The sequence below is a fragment of the Gigantopelta aegis genome, chromosome 11 (genome assembly GCF_016097555.1).
Source record: "Gigantopelta aegis isolate Gae_Host chromosome 11, Gae_host_genome, whole genome shotgun sequence".
In the NCBI taxonomy this organism is placed as follows: domain Eukaryota; kingdom Metazoa; phylum Mollusca; class Gastropoda; order Neomphalida; family Peltospiridae; genus Gigantopelta; species Gigantopelta aegis.
In genome coordinates, this window is record NC_054709.1 from 22,424,519 (window position 1) to 22,446,139 (window position 21,621).

The window sequence follows — 21,621 nt, forward strand, 5'->3', positions numbered from 1 at the left end:
TAACTTTCAACTGTTCGAGATTTCTTCTACAATGAACTTGAATTGTATGATCGCGCAAGTTCAGTTTAGAATCGATCCCCGTCGGTGGGCACATTGGGTTATTGTTTTGTTCTAACCAGTGCACGCGCAATGCCTCAAGATACTGAACTGTAATTTAGTGCATAGGTGTATCATGTACCCTTACAGATCAAGTTTGACTTTGATGGCGAGTTACTAACTTGTCACAGAGTTATGGCTCTTAAACTTATGGGATACAAAAATGTCTTGCTTTAGCAGTCCCCTCAAACTGCTTGTGTGTATATATTTACTGTTTTCTGTCTGCAGATCTCCATGGCGTGGGTCACGTATGGCAGTCCTCTCTATCACAGAGACTCGGTGCAGACGGGTATCAAGCCGCTGCCGTCGCGCACTGAAAAAATACGTCTGGAAAAACTGTTCGTCAACGATGCAGTTCAAACCTGTATGTTTCACTACCCGCGGAGAAAGCCGATCATTCCGCCATACAACGCACTTCAGGATAAATACGCCAGGCACTATTTTATGTCACCCACGGCTAAAGCTATAGCTATCCGAGAAAAATTTCGACAGGTAAGTAAAAATATTTTTAAATTACTTGTACTTTGTTTCCATCATCCATCCATCTGCATTTTAGTCCAAAACCCATCCATCCATCTATCAATTAATTAATTAATTCGTTCATTCATTCATCCATTCATTCGTCCATCCATACATTCATTCGTCCATCCATCCATATCCATCCATATCCATCCATCCATCCATCCATTCATTCATCCTTCCATCCATCCATCCATCCATCCATTCGTTCGTTCGTTCGTTCGTTCGTTCGTTCGTTCGTTCATTCATTCATCCATCCATTCATCCATCCATCCATCTATCCATTCATTCATCCATTCATCCATCCATCCATCCATCCATCCCTCTATCCATTCATATGTCCACTCCCTTTCCTGAAAATAATGAGAATCCAGGAAATTATCCAGATAACTGTTATTTTAGTGTTGCACAGCTCATCTCTAGTTCTCTTGCGAAAATTTAAAAAATAAAAACCACGTTAGACGAAATTGGATTCTTCAGCTGGAACCAACATACTATGGTGTGTTCTTCAGCTGGAATCAAGGTACTGTTTAACGAGTGTTTTCATTGGTCACGCCTTGGATGATCGTGTGAAAGCAAAGTCAAAGTGACATACATTGTCTTTTGATTGGACGCAGCCTCTTGGTACAAACATGGGAGTCAAGTGACGGCAAGACAAGCCTTTTGATTGGTTGCTACACCGTTCAAACAGAATACAGCGTGAAAAACACAGTGTTTAATACTTTGTTTAGTCAGTCGCGATAAACCTGTTAGGATTGACCGCATGGTGCCCACGCCTTTAAAGCATATGAATACACACGTAAGCCGACATCTTGGCAATGGGACTTTTCTTATTGTGTTCTCGATTCCGATTAGACCACGTTTTCGTTACAGAATCGACATTTACTTTATCCGCCGTGATTGCAAGGCTTTTGAAAACTGTGTTCTTAATATACGACATATGATTAGGTAACTAACACCGGCTCGCCATACCAGGCCCAAGAGAAGTTTGTATTACAATAACATTTTATGTTTTATCACCATGGCAACGAAGGGATGCAATCACGAATACAATATTCGTCAGCTGGAGGGGCTCTATGGGCGCAAGTTGGGAGGCGAAATGGAGAAGGCGTTAAAATGGTATAAGGTATATATAGTCTGATTTCCTATTTTCCACTTGGCTGTATTTATATCCCATTTGAAGGCTATATTTGTAGTTTCAAATCAATTATATTATCAATATATTGTTTATAAATGTTGTTGTTTGTGTGTGTGTGTGTGTGTGTGTGTGTGTGTGTGTACATGAATGTTTAGCAATGTATATTTTCAGACCCCACGTCGTTTTATGAAGAGGTAATGCCCGCCTGAACAATATATAAAGTGCCCCTTTTAGTTGAAATAATGCTATTGTTGTCTAGCTGACAAAGACCCCATACTATCGTACCCCGATTCGTCCCCCTAATTATTTTAGACTAACTACGGCCCTGCTAGCAAAAGCACTCTAAACGCACCTGGTCCTGAAAATATACCGTGTTCTACTTCTGGTCGAAACGTTTAGAATTTTATTTACGACCATTTTGGTTGTCCTGATATGTACAGAAACTCAAGACAGATCTTAATACAAGTTTTTTAAAATGCGTCTTATTGAATAGGCTGGGTGTTTTATAATTCAGAACGGTTAGACTGGTCACAACAAAGGCATTGCCAGATAAAATTAATAATTTGTGCGATACTTTCCATCCCACGACTCTGTAAGTGACACGACGAGATAAATGTCGTATGACTACTAAATGTGAAGAAATTAAAAAAATTAAATCAGTTTTAACGAGGAATACGATGTCATGTTGTGTCTTACGCTCGATTGCGTCATATTGCTTTGCAGTTGCGTTGCGTCATATTATTTTGCATTCCATTGTTTCATATTGCTTTGCATTTCATTGCGTCATATTGCTTTGTAATGTAGTACTACGTGTTATGGTGTGTGTAATGCTATGAACAACCACGACTGAGGGCCAACTAGATACATGCATTGAATTTTCCCCAACTCGTTACTAACGCTAAGCACAAAGCACCAACTACCAGTCGTTACTAATGTTAGTGTCAGACTACCAACTGCCAGTCGTTACGAATGTTAGTGTCAGACTACCAACTGCCAGTCGTTACTAATGTTAGGGTCAGACTACCAACTGCCAGTCGTTACTAATGTTAGGCACAGACTACCAACTGCCAGTCGTTACTAATGTTAGGTACAGACTACTAACTGCCAGTCGTTACTAATGTTAGGGTCAGACTACCAACTGCCAGTCGCTACTAATGCTAGTCAAAGACTACCAACTGCCAGTCGTTACTTATGTTAGGGTCAGACTACCAACTGCCAGTCGTTACTAATGTTAGGTACAGACTACTAACTGCCAGTCGTTACCAATGTTAGGGTCAGACTACCAACTGCCAGTCGTTACTAATGCTAGTCAAAGACTACCAACTGCCAGTCGTTACTTATGTTAGGGTCAGACTACCAACTACCAGTCGTTACTAATGTTAGGTACAGACTACCAACTGCCAGTCGCTACTAATGTTAGGGTCAGACTATCAATTACCAGTCGTTACTAATGTTAGGCACAGACTACCGACTGCCAGTCGTTACTAATGTTAGGGTATATCTACGACTAAACCGCAATTGTTATAACTATTATAGTACAACAAATATAGTTAAAAGTACACGTATGTCAGTTTCTTTTGTTCTTAAAATACTCCATCTTCCATAATGATGTAAATTTCTTCGTGAAATAGACGCCAAACATGTGTAAATATATGTTCGGTATAACTTCCCGAGACTGTGTCCGCTTCCACTTAAAGTCACACGCCCTAGTTTCAGCCCGCGAAAATTAATTCTAATTTTGGTTAATCTACAAAACTGTAACACACTTAGATCACGTTTTTATAAAACAGAGTGAAAAAGCAGGTTTTATATCGATAAATACCATGGGAATCCCCGTGACCCAATTACTTGAAATAATTTTGAAAGTTAGTATTCTGATGTCACCGGTAGATGTCGCTCGAAGCACATAAATGCCTATGTCACGACAAATTTCCAAGAGTGCACACAGACGTGAGGTACGTTCCTTTCACCTCTCCTGGGCATGTTCCAAGGAATGAGTTTGGAACAGGAAGTTACTTTACCAACACGGGTGCTTCTGTTGAGGAAGTGGCTGCTGCAGCAATCATGACACTTGAATCGGAATAAGACGACAATGATAGTCCGTCACTGACCATGTTGACTATACTACAGTGTTTGAAATAATAAATTTTATATATAAACCGCAATTAGCCTACATTTGCTATTCGGCATCGGGTACTAGTGGCTAACCTATTGTTATTAGCAATTAGATGCACCGTTTATTATTGTTGGTAGTGGTAGTAGTAGTAGTAGTAGTAATAGTAGTAGTAGTAGTAGTAGTCATGGTGGTGGTGGTGGTGGTGGTGGTAGTAGTAGTAGTAGTAGTAGTAGTAGTAGTCATGGTGGTGGTGGTGGTGGTGGTAGTAGTTGTAGTAGTAGTAGTAGTAGTAGTAGTAGCAGTAGTACAGTCTGTAGGAACCAGAGGCACTTCCCTTCCCCAGGAAGAAAATGTAAGGTTTTTTCTGTCCTACTCTATTTAAATAAAGGTAACAATATAGCTTGTGCCCCCCCCCCACCCCCCAAGGTTGTATACCCTCTCCAGATATTGTAAGACTTAGCAAAATTATTGGTTTTAAAGGTTTGTAACGTTTTGTATTGAGATACTTACTTGTCTGAACTTATTGTTAATGAAAATGTTCCCGAACTGTGAAGAAAAACCTCACAAATGAACGACAAGCAAACGACAACAAATCGATGTTGATTGCGCGAACCGTGCGCGAGAAAACAAACCGAACGTTGAAACGGGAATATCCCCTCTAAAATTTTATTTGTGAGAAAATGGGTGTAATAGCGAAAAACAACGGCGTAATGGTTAACAACTAGGGTGTGTCCCTTTAAGACTGTGCCCCCTCCAGATATAGTTTCTTCGGGACTGTCATGAAAATGCATTTTAGCACTCAAAAGCACGGCACTACTGCACTGTTTATGTTACATAGAATTAAAACACAGACACAGACTGGAATAGTGTTGTACTCATATAAAAACACCCTGTCTGTGATAGTGTTGTACTCATATAAAAACACCCTGTCTGTGGGATAGTGTTGTACTCATATAAAAACACCCTGTCTGGGATAGTGTTGTACTCATATAAAAACACCCTGTCTGTGGGATAGTGCGTATAAAAGATCCCTTGCTACGAATGGAAAATATAGCGGGTTTCCTCTAATGTGTCACTACTACCAAATGTTTGACATCCAATAGCCGATGATGAATAAATCAATGTGCTCTATTGGTGTCGTTAAACAAAACAAAACAAACCGAGCTATAAAAGCATACGGATCATTCTACAGAAAGTGTCACTTTTCAAAATACAAATTCAAGATAAAACAATTAAAAGATATAAATATTTATTGTTAACGTTTGGAAACTAGTTGAACAAAGAAACATAGAATTATATCTGGGCACGCAGAACTGTAATCGGCCTGCATGTGCAGACACATGCTACTCTATGAACAAGTTCATTATGCCATTGGTGTTACCGAACAAGTGGGATAGTTCAGCAGTGCCATCCAATTGGTTTACAGTGATCAAGAGCACATGGATGTGTTATTTAGGTGTCCCTAATAACATATATGGAATAATTTTAGAATTAAAAACTATCCAAGGGTGTAATTGTGCATTTCCACACGGATATTCTGTATGTGACTTAAATTATACACTGTGGCAGTTTTAATTATTTAAAAATATTGAGTCCTTCAAAATAAATTTCATAAAAGTCATAAAGGTAGAAGGTATGCTTTCCTAAATAAACAATTTATATTTCAAAAATAAAGTTTGTTGAGAAATGACAGCTAAAATATTCTTGCGTAACACCAATGACAAAACAAGTAACACCAGTGACAATGTGTAACACCAATGACATTCAAGACTGTATCCTGGAAATACTATTATTCTTGAGACTACCACTACACTACTTGTTAGCAAAATTATGTAATTAATATTTCCTTAAATTTTTTTTTTTTTTTCAGGGTTTTTTCTTGTTCAGCCTACAACTATTAAAGACCTATTAGAGTAATTGTGTGTTTCTGTATTGATAAGATACGGCCGGTCAGACAGTTTAAAAAATATACTAAATTAAGATACAGATTTTTAATTTTGTTTAAATATTAAATTAAAGATTTATTCATTCATTAATGTATGTAGTTATTTTCGTGCTTATGTTAAGGCTCAATATCTATTTTACTGTATACTTGTATTCCCAATAACGAGTAAAAAGTTGTAATCCTACTTTTGCTTTTACACAAGCGCTGCAAAACTACGTTAAATGTTCCAAATATTTACAGAAAACGAGGACGCCGTATAAATACCTGATGTCATTCTGATGTTTTCTGTACCTATACAGCAAATCAAACAAATTATGTCACTATTCAAGAAATAAATCATAAGAACTGCGTCATTATTCAAAAGAGTTAACTATTTCCTTTTAACTCAAAAGCTATTTTAATGCAGGATATTTAATTTCTTTTTTTAAATAAAATTTAAATAGCCTTCATTGGAAATGAAAACATACGTAATGTAATTTTCCGATATTTGACTACAACTTGGTAATACATTTTCGGTATGATTTTAACTTATCTTTATGATAAAGTTAGCCTCTTTAAAAACAGGAAAAGTTAGTAGCTTCGAACTGCGGTTTGCATTTGGATAAAAATAACATTTTCGCGCATGCGCCGTTCGTCATTTTCAATTTTAAAAAACAACCACATGATAAAATATATATCTGTGAACTATGCACAATGGACGAACTTTGTTTAATATTTGTTTTAAAAAGGAAACAATCAGTTTGTCCAGCGTTCCCGTCCGGTCCGCGTTTTACCAACGGTTCCACAGGGAACGTCTTTTTTCATACTATGAAATTTACTACATGCTATTTATTTCTGAGCCGATTGTTTTATAAATTGGACACAAAAATAGCATTTATTTTTTATTTCCAAAACACTTTTACTTGTCTTCTTACGTCAAACAAAACTGGAATTATTAACACACAAAGAAACAAAAAAGAAAAGAAGAAAAAACAACTTCAATTGTAGAAGGATGCTACGGACTATAGTAAACTTAATGGTTTTAGGGCTTTGTAAAGTTTTGTATTTAGATACTTACTTGTCAGAACTTTATTGTTAATGGAAATTTTCACTAACTGTGAAGAAAAACGTGACAAATGAACGACAAGCAGACGACAACAAATTGTTAATTGTGCGAACCAAGTATAACGCAGTTAGGGACGTTGAAGATATAGGCCTACTCTTTACATTCCAGCAAAACATTTATTTTACCCAAAGTGCCATTATGCAACTATGATGCTGCACAAGTCTCTTTAATTTTCAAATTAACTTCAAAATTATGCAAAGCAAGGAAAACGGCATCTTATTCAAACGCATTGTCATTGGTGTTACTAAATTAATGGTCATTAGTGTTACTCAGTACCTGGTAACACCAATGACAGGTAACACCAATGACAAATAAGTGCATAATTAATTCATGCTCTCTAAAGAAACAGTTGAGAAAACTGAAAAAGTGCATGTTGTAGCAGACATATGATGTCTATAATAACATACAAAACGTTTCTTAAAATTATTAATCATTACATAAATACGATCGTAACACCAATGACAGTGAATAAACCTACTTTTATATTTTGACAACACATTCATGACATTTAAAGAAAACTATTCACAACTGTTCATATGTCTGATGTTTTTGACAAATATCTACCGGTGGAATGTTTCATCCAGAGAGCATGTAGTTTCTTTTATTTTCTCATAAGTTTATACAGTAACACCAATGACATAAAACTCCAGGGACAAGCTTATATTGCCCACCGTCTTTTGAATACGGAAAATATTTACAAGATTCTTTCTTTAGTGAGTAAGTCAGTCAGTCATTAGTACGTATTACATTAAAGGAATTCAGTGTTATGTCTTCTGTTATGTATTTTGACAGTGTGCATGTTATGTATAGTGTTGTGCTTACATTAATCTCGAATGAAATCTCTATCAAAGCTGATTACCAGAAAGAGAAAAATGCTATGACAGGATGATATTATTAATAAGGTATCGTTAAAGACAACAAATTTAGTTTTCTAAATATAAATAAAAAAGAAATTGTGCAGGGACATAAAAGTGAAATTTTCTGTAGAATGACCCATACACGTTTATTACCCCTGTAGGCGTGTTTGAAGTAAGTGATGGTGTAACGTGGTGAGGCGAGACTGGACAGTAACACACACACACACACACACACACACACACACACACACACACACACACACACACACACACACACACACACACACATACACACACACACAGACACACACAGGCACACGCACACAGGCACACACACACACACAGACAGACACACACACACAGACACACACAGGCACACGCACACAGGCACACACACACACACAGACAGACACACACACACAGACAGACACACACACAGACACACACACAGACACACACACACACAGACACACACACACAAACGCACACACAGACACACACACACACACACACACACAGACATAAACACACACACACACACACATTCCTTTCTTTAGCGGGACATAGCTCAGTCGGTAGAGCGCTCGTCTGACGGGCTTGGATCGTGAGATCGAACCCCTTCGATGTACTCTGATAGGGTTTTGCCCCGTACCAACCAGTGCCCCACAACTGGTATGCCAAATACCGTGGTTTGTGCTGTCCTGTCTGTGGGAAAATATATATAGAAGACCCCTTGCTGATAAAATGAGAATTAACCAAATATTTGACATCCAGTAGCCGACGATTAATAAATGAATGTGCTCTAGTGGTATCGTCATACAAACAAACAAACAAACAAACAAACAAAAACAAAAACCCCATCAGACTTCAACTTAATTCCTCCGTCGCGGTCGGTTTGAGATCGATCCCCGTCGTTGGGCCCATTGGGTTATTTCTCGTTCCAGCCAGTGCACCACGACTGGTATATCAAAGGCCGTGGTATGTGCTATCCTGTCTGTGGGATGGTGCATATAAAAGATCTCTTTTTACTAATAGAAAAATGTAGCGGATTTCCTCTCTAAGACTAATTGTAAAAAATGACCAAATGTTAGACATCCAATAGCCGATGATTAATATATCAATGTGCTCTAGTGGTGTGGTTAAACAAAAACAAGCTTTATTCTTCCGTTTATTACCCCTGTCGGTGAGCCCATTGGGCTATTTCTCGTTCCAGCCAGTGCTCCACAGCTGCTGTAACAAAGGCCGTGGTATGTACTATCATGTCTGTGGGATGGTGCATATAAAAGATCCGTTGCTGCTAATCGAAAAGAGTAGCCCATGAAGTGGCGACAGCGGGGTTTTTCTCTCAATATCTGTGTGGTCCATAACCATATGTCTGACGCCATATAACCGTAAATAAAATGTGTTGATGCGTCGTTAAATAAAATATTTCCTTCCATTTATTACAGGAAGTTAAAGACCTGGAACAGACGCGCAAGAATCTCAACAAGCTGAGCTCGAGACACCGGTGTAGGAAATCTCCTGTTGCCAATGAGCTTTTGGAACGCGAGGACCAGTTCGTGAACGACGCCATCATCACGGAGCGGCGACGGACCAAGTACAAGGACATCATTCCGAAATACGACGCGGCACACGACCAGCACTGTCAGGGCTACATCCAGCGGCTCGACGTCCAGCGGCTGATCGCCACCACCTGCTCGCCACGCCCACTCCCGTCCCCCAGAAGGTGAGCGATTTCACGTTAAAGGCAATTATCACAGCTACAAGCACCTTACTTCGTTATTTTTACAGTTATTTTTACCTGCATCATTCTTTATTTTTATAGCGTAGGTAGGGACAATTATGATGCCAGGGGCTGGCATGCATACATCTCAGCTGAAGATTCACAAACAACTGTGGTCATCAGCCATTGTTGTTGCTATACTGGAACGCGCCGGAAATGGATAACGGTTAGGGGACGTAACTCTGCCTAATTTTTCTCGCTAATTTCTAATAGAGGCTATAGGTTGGACTATACCAATTCAAATCCCATAGGCGACCATGTTAACGTTTGTGTTTAAAAACACTATATGCAATATATCAACCAAACTGTGACCCATAAATATCAGTACTACAACCCCTACCTCAAAGTATTAACTGCAGAAAATGGTACCTTTCATGGCTCATTTTCGGTATAACCAGATGTTTCTGCAACACCCCTAGTTTCGCACAAAATTTTAGTACTTTTTTTTACAGGTACCCCATACATGTTCCAAGCACAAGGCTACTTGACACGATGGTACTACATCAAATAAAATTGCATACATTTTTAGCCCAGATGAAACTAATTTTTTTTACAACCAACACACTCACATTTATAACCAATCACAGGACTTGTGGTGTTAACTTCTCTATCAAAAGTTCGGTACACCTCGAACTTCGACCCAGCCGGAAATTAATTGGTATAGTGCAACCTATAGGGGCGGGGCGTAGCCCAGTGGTACAGCGCTCGCTTGATACGCGGTCGGTCTAGGATCCATCTCCGTCGGTGGGTTCATTGGACTATTTCTCGTTCCATCCACTGTACCACGACTGGTATATCAAAGGCCGCGGTATGTGATATACTGTCTGTGTGATGGTGCATATAAAAGATCCCTTGCTACTGATGGGAAAATGTAGCGGGTTTCCTCTCTAAGACTAATTGTAAAAAATGACCAAATGTTAGACATCCAATAGCCGATGATTAATATATCAATGTGCTCTAGTGGTGTGGTTAAACAAAAACAAGCTTTATTCTTCCGTTTATTACCCCTGTCGGTGAGCCCATTGGGCTATTTCTCGTTCCAGCCAGTGCTCCACAGCTGCTGTAACAAAGGCCGTAGGTTTTACTTTCTTCAGTTAATACATTATGGGAGGGGTTGTGGTATTCATATTTATGTGTCATAGTTTGATTAATATATTGCATATACTTGTATAGCGTTCTTAACCACACACACGTTAACATTGTTACCTATGGGATGTTATCTGGTGTAGTGCAACCTATAGTCAAGTTGTCAGCGTTATTATAACACATTAACACATGATGAGGCTGAAATCTAGTTATACTGAACGCGGGTCAGGTTTGTTTATCTCTACTTTCTATAGTTTGCCAAGCATTGCCCCAAGTTCAGCCAGCTAACGTTTCGCTAACGTTCGCGAACTATTTGATTTATTGTGAAGCGCTTAAACCAGGCTAGCGGACGTTTTTTTGCTCGGCATGGCTGAACTCAGTACTGGTGTGTGTGTGTGTGTGTGTGTGTGTGTGTGTGTGTGTGTGTGTGTGTGTGTGTAGGTGTGTGCAGGTGGATGGGGTTGGGTGGGGTGACGTGGGGCCAGTATACCACAGTGGTACATCAAAAGCCGTGGTATGTGTTGTCCTTTCTGTGGAAAACTGCATATAAAAGATCCCTTGCTATTTTATCAATACGAGTAGCCTATATGTCGATAACGGGTTTTCTCTCTTTTTCTGTCTTTCGACCAAATATCGAAATAACTATATATTAAACACACCATAGCCATAGTTAGGTGTCGCTAAAAAATATTTTCCCTTTCGCTGTTGCCGCCGAGTGCTAGCATACTAAGAATCTAACATTAGGAAACTATTATATATACACTGCATGTAGCATTCAATGAAATACACCTGACCGAAATTGATTTCCTTGTCACGTGTAAGTTTTGAAATATAGTCTTAGAAAGGAAACCTACATTAGTAGCAAGGGATCTTTTCTATGCATCACCCCACAGAAAAGATAACACATACCACGGCCTTTGATATATCAGTCGTGGTGTACTGGCTGGAACGAGAAATAGCCCAATGGGCCCACCAACGGGAATCGATCCCAAACCAACCGCGCATCAAGCGAGTACTTTATTACTGGGCCCCTCGCACAAGTTAAATGCAAGCGCAAACGCCGCAACTGAGTTTTAGTTGGAAGAAACGATTATGTTTATATTCAGTTTAAACCTGTGGGTTTTATGTAGGAAATAGAATCTTACTTCATTCAGGTCCGTTAGATGCTATTTATCTTACAACTCGTTGTTTAAAAACAAATCCAAATTCTTTTTGCTCGTTAGATACGTTTTAAAACAATCCATAAGATAAAATGGTATATAACATTTCGCGCGTTAAGATTTGAAGATAAATGGCTTCTTCACTGTACAATAGATGACAGCGTTGCTATGAAAATAATATACTATAGGTTACAGAACTCGCCTGTTAGTTGAGAAATGATAACGAAATCTAAAATCTAAAGGGAAATAACTTTTCATGGAAGCTGATGAAAACTGATTAAAAAAAATACATATATTCACACATATATGCACACACATATATACATACATACATACATACATACACACATATATTATGTATAGGCCTACATACATGCATACATACATACATACATACGTACATAATTAAATTCCCGTTACATTCATTACAACATAACGTCATCCCATTGGTCAGACGTAGCAACGACGTCAACGTTTGCGATAACGTTTCACGTTTAGATCCGTTTTTAAGTCAATCATTGTTTGTAGTTGCATTTATGGACCTTTCAGACCTCAGCGTGAAAGAAATCCAGGGTCGTGATTAATTAATCTCCTATCCGATTGTGGGCTGAACTCTTAAGATATTAACATATGGATATCATGTAAAATCACATACCCAGGGGAGCTAAACATGACTCTCCTTGAACAATCTGAGGGGAGTAATGGCAAGGTCTGGTGATTATCACAGTGCACCGACAAGGTGTTTGGTAGGAATTCCACGAAATTCTGGTTTATAAATATATAATTCATTTTGCTTAAACGTAAGTAACAATGGGAAGAATTGTCCAAATGATAAAGAACATTTCACGTAAAACGAAAATCGGATAAGTGGGTTAAGATAATACGAACAGTTCAATGACTTTCGGTTACCTAAGATTTTAAAATAAATATATAAGATCCATATTTATTTATACATTCCCCGTATTTACACAGTTATCAGAGTATTGGGTTACTTTTTTTTTCAAACCGTGCTCGTGTATGTATCATGATTGGAGCGCAGGGGACAATATTTCGAAATCAGAAGGAACCGGAAGTCGGTTCACGTGGTTTTTACCTAGGTAACCAATTGTTCGGTTACGTGAATTATATTTGCGTCACCCGTGAGTTACCTGGTCGTTTATCTCAAAATTACGTTGAAATTATATTTTAAATACATAGTTTTTAGCTGAAACATAAAGTTAAAACAAATACAAAAGAAAACATTTTACAAAAAAAAATTCTTTAATGCTTGCTAAAGTTAACAATATTATACAATAACTGAATATCAGCCCCAGTACTGAAACAAAATACAGGGGCGTAGCCAGAAATGTTCTTAGCATTACGCACGCCAAAGGCGTGCCCGAGCGGGGATATTCGGGGGGGGGGGGGGGGGGGCCTCCCTCTGTGAAAAGTTTGAAACTCAGGACGCCTGTAGATGCAATCTGAGCCTTTTCGGAGGCTTTTTTTTTTTTTTTTTTTTTTTTTTTTTTTAATCTTTTTTTCGAGTCAATTTTAAGAGGATATTTTATAGAACAATTACAGACAGCCTCAACCTATTCCCGGATTATGTTTTTGCATTACGCACATGCTTAATGGGCGCTACGCCTTTGAAATATAAAAATAATCATTTGGAGGGATTCCTTCTTGCGTTTTGCGTTGGCTATGCTACTTTCACTTTATCGATGGTACTTCTATACTACAGTGACGTTCCAAATGTTTTTTGTTTGTTTTAAAGCTCATTATGAGATGTTAGTATTTTTCAATTTTTGTGACACTTTTGGATTCCTGTTTACGTTAAAACTGTTTTTAACATATGTAAAATTATAGGCAATCCAATATTCTGTCTACATATATTCCTTTAGAGATAAAATAGCACCAGATAATTTTCCGTCCCCAGCGGTCTGAGCACATTTAAAAAAAACTTTTGGCTCGACTCTATACTGAACATTTACTTTAGACTGGTTGCAAATTACAACTGTTGAAATATAACGTTGTTTACTGATTTGCTGCGCATCAAGTATCTAAAATCCAGCCTAAAACATTTGTCGAAATACTAGTAGTATGTCTGCGTGAATAAACGTCATGTAATCGTGAAGTTTGCAAGTTTTAATTTCTTAACGTTTACAGGTTATGACGTAACCAGTTTGCGGTTCGCGTAAATTTAATTTTGCGTAACCGACACGTGAACAGAACGGCGGTTCGCGTGAAATAGTGTGCCCTGGAGCGGGACGTAGCCCAGTGGTAAAGTGCTCGCTTGATGCGCTGTCGGTTTGGGATCGATCCCCGTCGGAGGGCCCATTTGGCTATTTCTCGGTCTTGCCAGTGCACCACGACTGGTATATCAAATGCCGTGGTATGTGCTGTTCTGTCAGTGGGATGGTGCTTATAAAAGATCCCTCGCTGCATTAGAAAAATCTGTCACGATCGATACAACCGACATTTGTCAGAGGTGGTGATCAGGAAAGACGTGCCTAAACCTTCAGTGGATATAGGCACGTAAATAGTGTTTTGGTTGGTTGGCATTAGAAAAAAATGTAGCAGGTTTCCTCTGATGACTGTCAAAATTACCAAATGTTTGACATCCAATAGCCGATGATTAATTAATGCGCTCTAGTGGTGTCGTTAAACAAAACAAACTTCTTTTTGTGTATGATAATTGTTGATAGGGGAAGCCAATGTTAAGCACAGTGTGATTGGTCAGTGATGGTATCATCCAATGCTAAGCACAGTGTGATTGATCAGTGATGATATCATCCAATGATAAGCACAGTGTGATTGGTCAGTTGTGATATCATCCAATGTTAAGCACAGTGTGATTGGTCAGTGATGATATCATGTAAGGGACATAATCGTTGCTTTAAATTAATGTCCTATACAAAGCATGGGCTTGTAACTAGACGCAGTCGGAAGGGTCAGACTAAACTTACGGTAGTCGGAAAGCAATACTAAAAGTTAAGTGCGTAACACGAACCACTCGTAATTTTACTCTTCACCTAGGACAGGCGTTAATGTCCAGATTTACGTCAAACTTTAGCTGAACCCCAGACCAGCCGTATCATGGACCTAACAGTAGTTTGTGTAAGTTAAAAACGTGAAGCGTAATATGATTCTAACGCAACTGTTGACTAGATCATTATATTATATAGGCCAAGCATTACTATATTATGTGCGATGTTTGAAGATGATCTTAGAAAAGGGCTAGTCCACGGTAGCACACGTGCCATTCTGACAGATCTATCAGCATCTACTGAATAATTGATGTATCAAGGTGCTCCTGTGTGCTTTATGATAAAATATACTGGACTGGACTGGACTGATTGTTTAACGTGCACATACAGAAGCTGTTGTAGCGTACGCCTGTCCTGGGCACAGGTACCGGAGTTGGCCGGTTATTCTGTCCAGGACAGGAAAGGGGGGGGGGGGGTAGGAGGAGGGACCGCCTGCACTGGCAGGTGCAAGGGAGCACCAGCAGCCCGACCGTGGTCGGTAACAGGCGGAGGATGTTATGGTGCTATGGAATTTGGAATGTCCCGTAGGATTTAAGACAAAGAGAAAGGGTGCGTATTTTTGATGAATGAAATTTAGGCGCAATTTGGAACGGTCGATCTAACACAAAAAAAAGTTGGGGAGCTACGAATAAGTTTGGATATTAGTAGGCGGAGAGTAGCTCAGTGCTTAGACCTAGCCGGTGCTGGTATGTCTCCCTAGGTTGCCCATAGGGCCCTTACAAGGGCCTGAACGGTTCAGTTCATAAAATATACTCGCCACCCTTATTGCATATCACCAACATATTAAACAGTGATGAATGGTTGGACAGGAAAGTTCCAGAAGGGTCGGTAACACACGTGACGTGAAATTGGACAAAGTTTTGAAGGGTCATGGATTTTATTCAGTGTTCACAGATAACAAGTTGATGACAAAGTGTGTTCATAGATGGAAAGATGGTCTACCTGTACAGGCCCGTACGCAGGATTTTTGATGGGTGGGTGCGAATTGCCGCAAAAATTATATGGGCTGAACGTTGCAATGAGTCAAATTTAAAATGATAAAAATCAACATAAACATAACCCCTCAAAACAACAGCGATTACGTAACGTTATTTACATTTAATAGAGAAAAGTGGACCTTTAGTAATTTAGTGTGTGTGTGTGTGTGTGGGGGGGGGGGGGGGGGTGCGTACACACCCGTCGCACCACCCCTGCGTACGGACCTGCCGTACAGTCTTTAATAACGATAATTATCGATAGTCTCCCTGGAATTTGACTTTGAGTTGGTGTACAGGCTGGTAGGTACTGGGTTCGGATCCCAGTCGAGGCATGGAATTTTTAATCCAGATACCGACTCCAAACCCTGAGTGAGTGCTCCGCAAAGCTCAATGGGTGGGTGTAAACTACTTGCAGTGATCTATAACTGGTTCAACAAAGGCCATGGTTTGTGTTATCCTGCCTGTGGGAAGCGCAAATAAAAGATCCCTTGCTGCTAATCGGAAAGAGTAGCCCATGTAGTGGCGACAGCGGGTTTCCTCTCAAAATCTGTGTGGTCCTTAACCATATGTCTGACGCTATATAACCGTAAATAAAATGTGTTGAGTGCGTCGTCAAATAAAACATTTCTTTCTTTTTCTTGAGTTGGTGGTAACGTACGTAACTTGAATACGAAGTTGACCGGTGTACATTTTGCTTGTAATGTGAGAAAAACCCGTATCAAACTGAGTCACAAGACATCTGAAAGAACACAGCAACGCTGTGTGATTTTTATTTTAAATATCTCTCACAATGCTTAATCAACACTTACCGTACGAAACTGACAGACAAAAACCCGCTGCCGAGGCTAACTTTCTGATTATTAATTGATTATATGACAGGGTTTGTGTTTTCCGCGTTTTTATTTTCAATTAAGATGTATACTCATAATGGTCACAAAACAATGGAGTGTTACATGGGAAAATATAAAAAATAATACATATTTATGTCAGGCGCAGATACAGTATTTTGTAAGGGGGTAACAAAATTGTAAAAAGTGCAACTTACGTGTGTCGAAGGGAAATGAGCCAGCTCCCAAAGGGAGCGAGATCGGTAAGGGATTCGGGGCATGCGCTAAACTACATTCATATATATTAGTCACCTACCGGCCCGACCAGAGGGGACTATAGGTTTCATCTCCGTCCATCTGTCACTATGCCTCTCTGTCTGTCCGTCCGTATGCCTCTCCGTCCGTCCGTCCGTCCATCTGTCTGTGTGTCTGTCTGTTCGTCTGTCCCACATATACCTTTCCGGATGTTTTGTTTTACAATGCCTTAAGATATTGAGATGACATTTTGTGTATATTTTTATCGTGTACTGTTACAAACTTGCATGACAATTTACTCAGTTTTGTCAGAGCTATAGCCCTTGAACTTCTATCAAAATACCTTATTTCTATCTGTCCGTCCGTCTGTCCCACATATAGTCATCCAGATGATTTTTTTTTCACAATGCCTCAATATACTTAGCTGAAATTTTGTGTATAGCTTTATCAAGTTCTGTTACATATCAAGTTTGACTTTCGTGACGATTTACTCATTCTTATGGCCCTTGAATTTATGAGATACAAAAATTAGTTTTCCGGATTTTTTTATTTATTATTATTCAATGGCTCAAGATATTAAACTAAAATAGTGTGTATTGCAATATTATGATCTGTTACAGAACAAGTTTGACTTTATGGCAATTTACCCATTTTCTTCTTCACAATAATTATTATGACCGTAAAACTTTTGTGAAATGTGTTTTCTAGACGTGTTTTGCAATGCCTGAAGATATTGAGATGACATTTTGTATATAGCTGTATCATGTCTTGTTAGAGATAAAATTTAACTTCCATGGCGATTTACCCATTTTCTCACAGAGTTAAGGCCCTTTAATTAGGGAGATAAGAAAATTTGTTGGGCACGGTAGGGGACGTGTATTGTTTTAGCAGTACCCTCAGAATGCGTTTATAGCTTTGTTTTGTTTTGTTTAATGACACCAATCTAGCACATTAATTTATTTATCATCGGCTATTGTACGTCAAACATTTGATAATAGTAACATATAATTGTAGAGAGGAAACCCGCAACATTTGTTTTTATAATAAAATTGCTGAGAGAGGCGTTTTGAGGGCAGTTTAGTGTTGTCTATTGTGGATGATGAATCTTTAAGAAACGCAGTACTGGTGTTTTATTTAATGATAAGGTCACCTTAGAATAACAATATACGTAAGTATTAAAAATGCATTCACAGTTTACTCCGATTACCCGAGAACACTTGGCAGTGTAAATGGTATTATTTACCAAAGGACAATAACCCAAATTGCACGTCAGTTTTTCCTTGGCGGAAACGCCAATAAACCATGGTAGCGTTCATCCACATCGACCAGGAAAACGTTCGCTAGACTGGCTTATACGCTTCACGTTAAACTGAGTGACCACGTTGGGAGCCAGTCAAATAGTTCGCGAACGTTAGCGTCGTTTGTTATTGCTGAACGCAGTTATACTATGACTACACAATCAGAAGTTCGTTTAATAATGACTCTTTGTAACACGATGCGCAACACAAGACATGCACACAGGAGAGGAAACATACCTTAACCTTAACATACACATTTCTTTCAATACTTGTTAAAGGCTTCTTGGCAATACATGTACTAACTGGAGCGTATGGGGCGAATACTCCGACTAGCTTATATGAGCTTATTTCCAGTTGGTGTCTTCCGATTTGGTCCAAGTGCCAAGTTATTTAATTACAAGTAATTTTGTTTACAGTAGTTATTTCTGGCCTTACCTATCTGATAACTGGACTTGTTTGTGACTATTTGAAGAAAATCAACAACTCCCATAATTATGTTTTCACAGTAATAATAAATAAGGATAAGTGATTGAACACGCCTTGAAAAGGAGAGCCTATTTAATTGTTAAAATGTTAACCATTTTAAATGTTTCATTACATAATCTGTTTCGTTAAAATGTTAAACGTTTTAAATGTTTCATTACATAATCTGTTTCGTTAAAATGTTCCAGATCCCTCGTTACTGTACATGGTGTATACAGTTGTAGTTCCAGTGGTACTGGATGAAATAAAATTGCATACATTTATTTTCGAAACAAAAATAAAATTAAAATAATTTTTGGTCTACAAATACTGTCACATTTATCACCAATGACCGTATTAACTGCGTTATTTAAAGTTCCATATGTATAATTTTAACTTAAGCCTGATGTTATTTGGTATGATCAGGGTTTCTGCCAGAAATAAATATTTGGGTATGACGCAATGGAATTGAATATTTACAATGCGTGTACTGAATGCAACTGCTGTCGACAGAGGGTATGGGGTGGGGGGTGGGGGGGGTGGGGGGGGGGGGGGGAGACTCCCAGAATAAAATGGGTTAAGGTTAGGGTTAAAAATTATTATCGTGTCAAAAAGTTAACTTAAAATAAAATAAATCTGCAAAGCATTTGGGTGTGGCGCCATACCCGTTTTACCCTCTGACAGGAACCCTGATGATGCTACATATAAGAAAAACAAATGACTTATGACTGGCCATATTATTTCAGAGGGGTCGACCTTTAAAATGGCATTTCTTTTGGTTTCCATATTAACAGCCAATGCTTGGTGCTGTTTAATGTAATTAATCATGAGCATTTATATTTTTAGAGTAGGAAAAAACAACAAAGACGTACATGTTTTTCCTCATGTGGTGGTGGTGGTGGTGGGTAGGCTTTCCTGCCCCTCCCCCTCCCATCCCGGTTTCTATAGGCCTAGATACTATAACGGGTTTACAGCGATCAGTGGGACTGGAGTTATTGTTACAGTCAGAATTCCTAGTGCATAGGCCTGTCGGTAGTGAGTTTTCTAAATAACCTATATTAGTTCGTATAGAAAACCAGCGCTACACAACCGGTATGAATGAATGAATTAATGAATGAATGAATGAATGAAAGTTTGAATGAATGAACGAATGAGTATTTGACGATACCGCAGTATGAAAATGAAGTGACAATTCTAATGAACACACGGTGTAAACAGCTATAATAATTACATCTATGAAAGACCCGATTTTCATTAAGAAAGAAAGAAAGAAAGAAAGAGAAATAAAAAAAGAAAGAAAGAAAAAAAACCTGTTCACCTTATTATATATTTGTGTTGCACTGATTAAGCTCAAAGTCCATAAAGAATTGAACTGACTTTACATTCAGGCCCAAAGAAACCGGACGGTGGTGGGGGTGGGAGTGGTGGTGGGGAGCTATGCTTTTTGTGGGCCTACTCTATATAAATAAAGATAAATATTAGGCTTGTGCCCACCCCCAGTAGATACTATGCCTTCCTTCGCCAGACATTGTGTCACCCCATTCCAAATGTCGTTCCTATGGGCCTGCTATTACAAAGGTTTGAATCAAGTATTATACTGTACCCCCTGGTTGCCATAAACAGGCCGTGACTCCGAACAGTCCACACATCGATAACTTATCATTTGAGATACGAATTACCGTAAATACTGGTGTTATCGCAATACCTCGCAATATGAATGTTACAGATATGTCAAAATACTAGTGCTATCGCAATACTTCACAACATAAATACTGCAAATATGTCAAACTACTAGTGTTATCGCAATACTTCACAACATAAATACTGCAAATATGTCAAAATACTAGTGTTATCGCAATACTTCACAATATAAATACTGCAAATATGTCAAAATACTAGTGCTATTGCAATACCTCGCAATAAGAATGTTAGAGATATGTCAAAATGCTAGTGCTATCACAATACTTCACAACATAAATACTGGAAATATGTCAAAATACTAGTGCTATTGCAATACTTCACAATATGAATATTAGAGATATATGTATGTTGAAATGCTGGGCAACTTTTAAAAGTATTAAACACCAGGCCAAACATTCTAATTAGCAGCAAGATTTTGCCTTTAGTAATTTTGTACATGTTAAAAAAACATTCTGGGTAAGCTACTATAAACATTAGGAATACCAAAACCACATGATGTACAAACATTAATATTCAAAGCAAGAACATGTCATTAATATCCAGTTTTACCCAACAAAAGCCTTGTTAGCAGGGGGCATGCTTAAATGCCTGTAAAGTCAGGAATGCCCTTTTAAGAGTCATGACTGTCATGTCTTAATGAAGTATAATGATGAAGACAGCACTTTAAAAACTATATATCTAGGTGTGGTATAGCTTGTTCATTAACATTATACTGATTAAATGTATGCACTTTTATTTCCACCCGACACCAAAATATAATAAACATCCGACGCCAAAACTAAAGTACCTATAGAACACAATGGGTTAATCAGAGAAGTGGGTTAATTAATCTAGATTTCAAACATGTTTCTTGGTTATGAAAAATATTGGTTAATCAAAGTTCCCTCAGATACTTTTGATAAGATGTTGCATTGATTCTGTTAAGTGGGCATCTTTGATTTTTATCAATGTCCGACACCATAACAATTTAAACGTCACTAAGTCAAAATGGGTTAATTAAGGAGTTTGTTATGCATGGTATTAATGTACCTTCTGCTGCCTCATATAAAACTATATTACTTTACTTCCTAATGTGAATAACTTAAAATGAATATACGGGCAAAGTTTCAACTTCAATCCGACACCAAAACTAGTATTTTGAAATATTCCCTGCTAAGTGTTAACACAATACTTAACAATATGAATATTAGAGATTTGTTGAAAAGCTACTGGTCTGTTTGCTTGTTTATTTGGTCATTTATTATTTTGTGTGCGTATTGTTTATAAATTT

The 21,621-nt window shown here is 38.4% G+C and overlaps 1 protein-coding gene across 1 annotated transcript; it reads left to right on the forward strand.

Annotated features, from left to right (window-relative positions):
• Window positions 1-330: 330 nt before the first annotated feature.
• LOC121385090 lies at window positions 331-9,506 on the forward strand. The gene is made up of 2 exons (XM_041515625.1): window positions 331-588; window positions 9,225-9,506. Exons 1-2 carry the CDS (start codon window positions 331-333, stop codon window positions 9,504-9,506), a joined length of 540 nt encoding a protein of 179 aa, XP_041371559.1.
• Window positions 9,507-21,621: the final 12,115 nt, after the last annotated feature.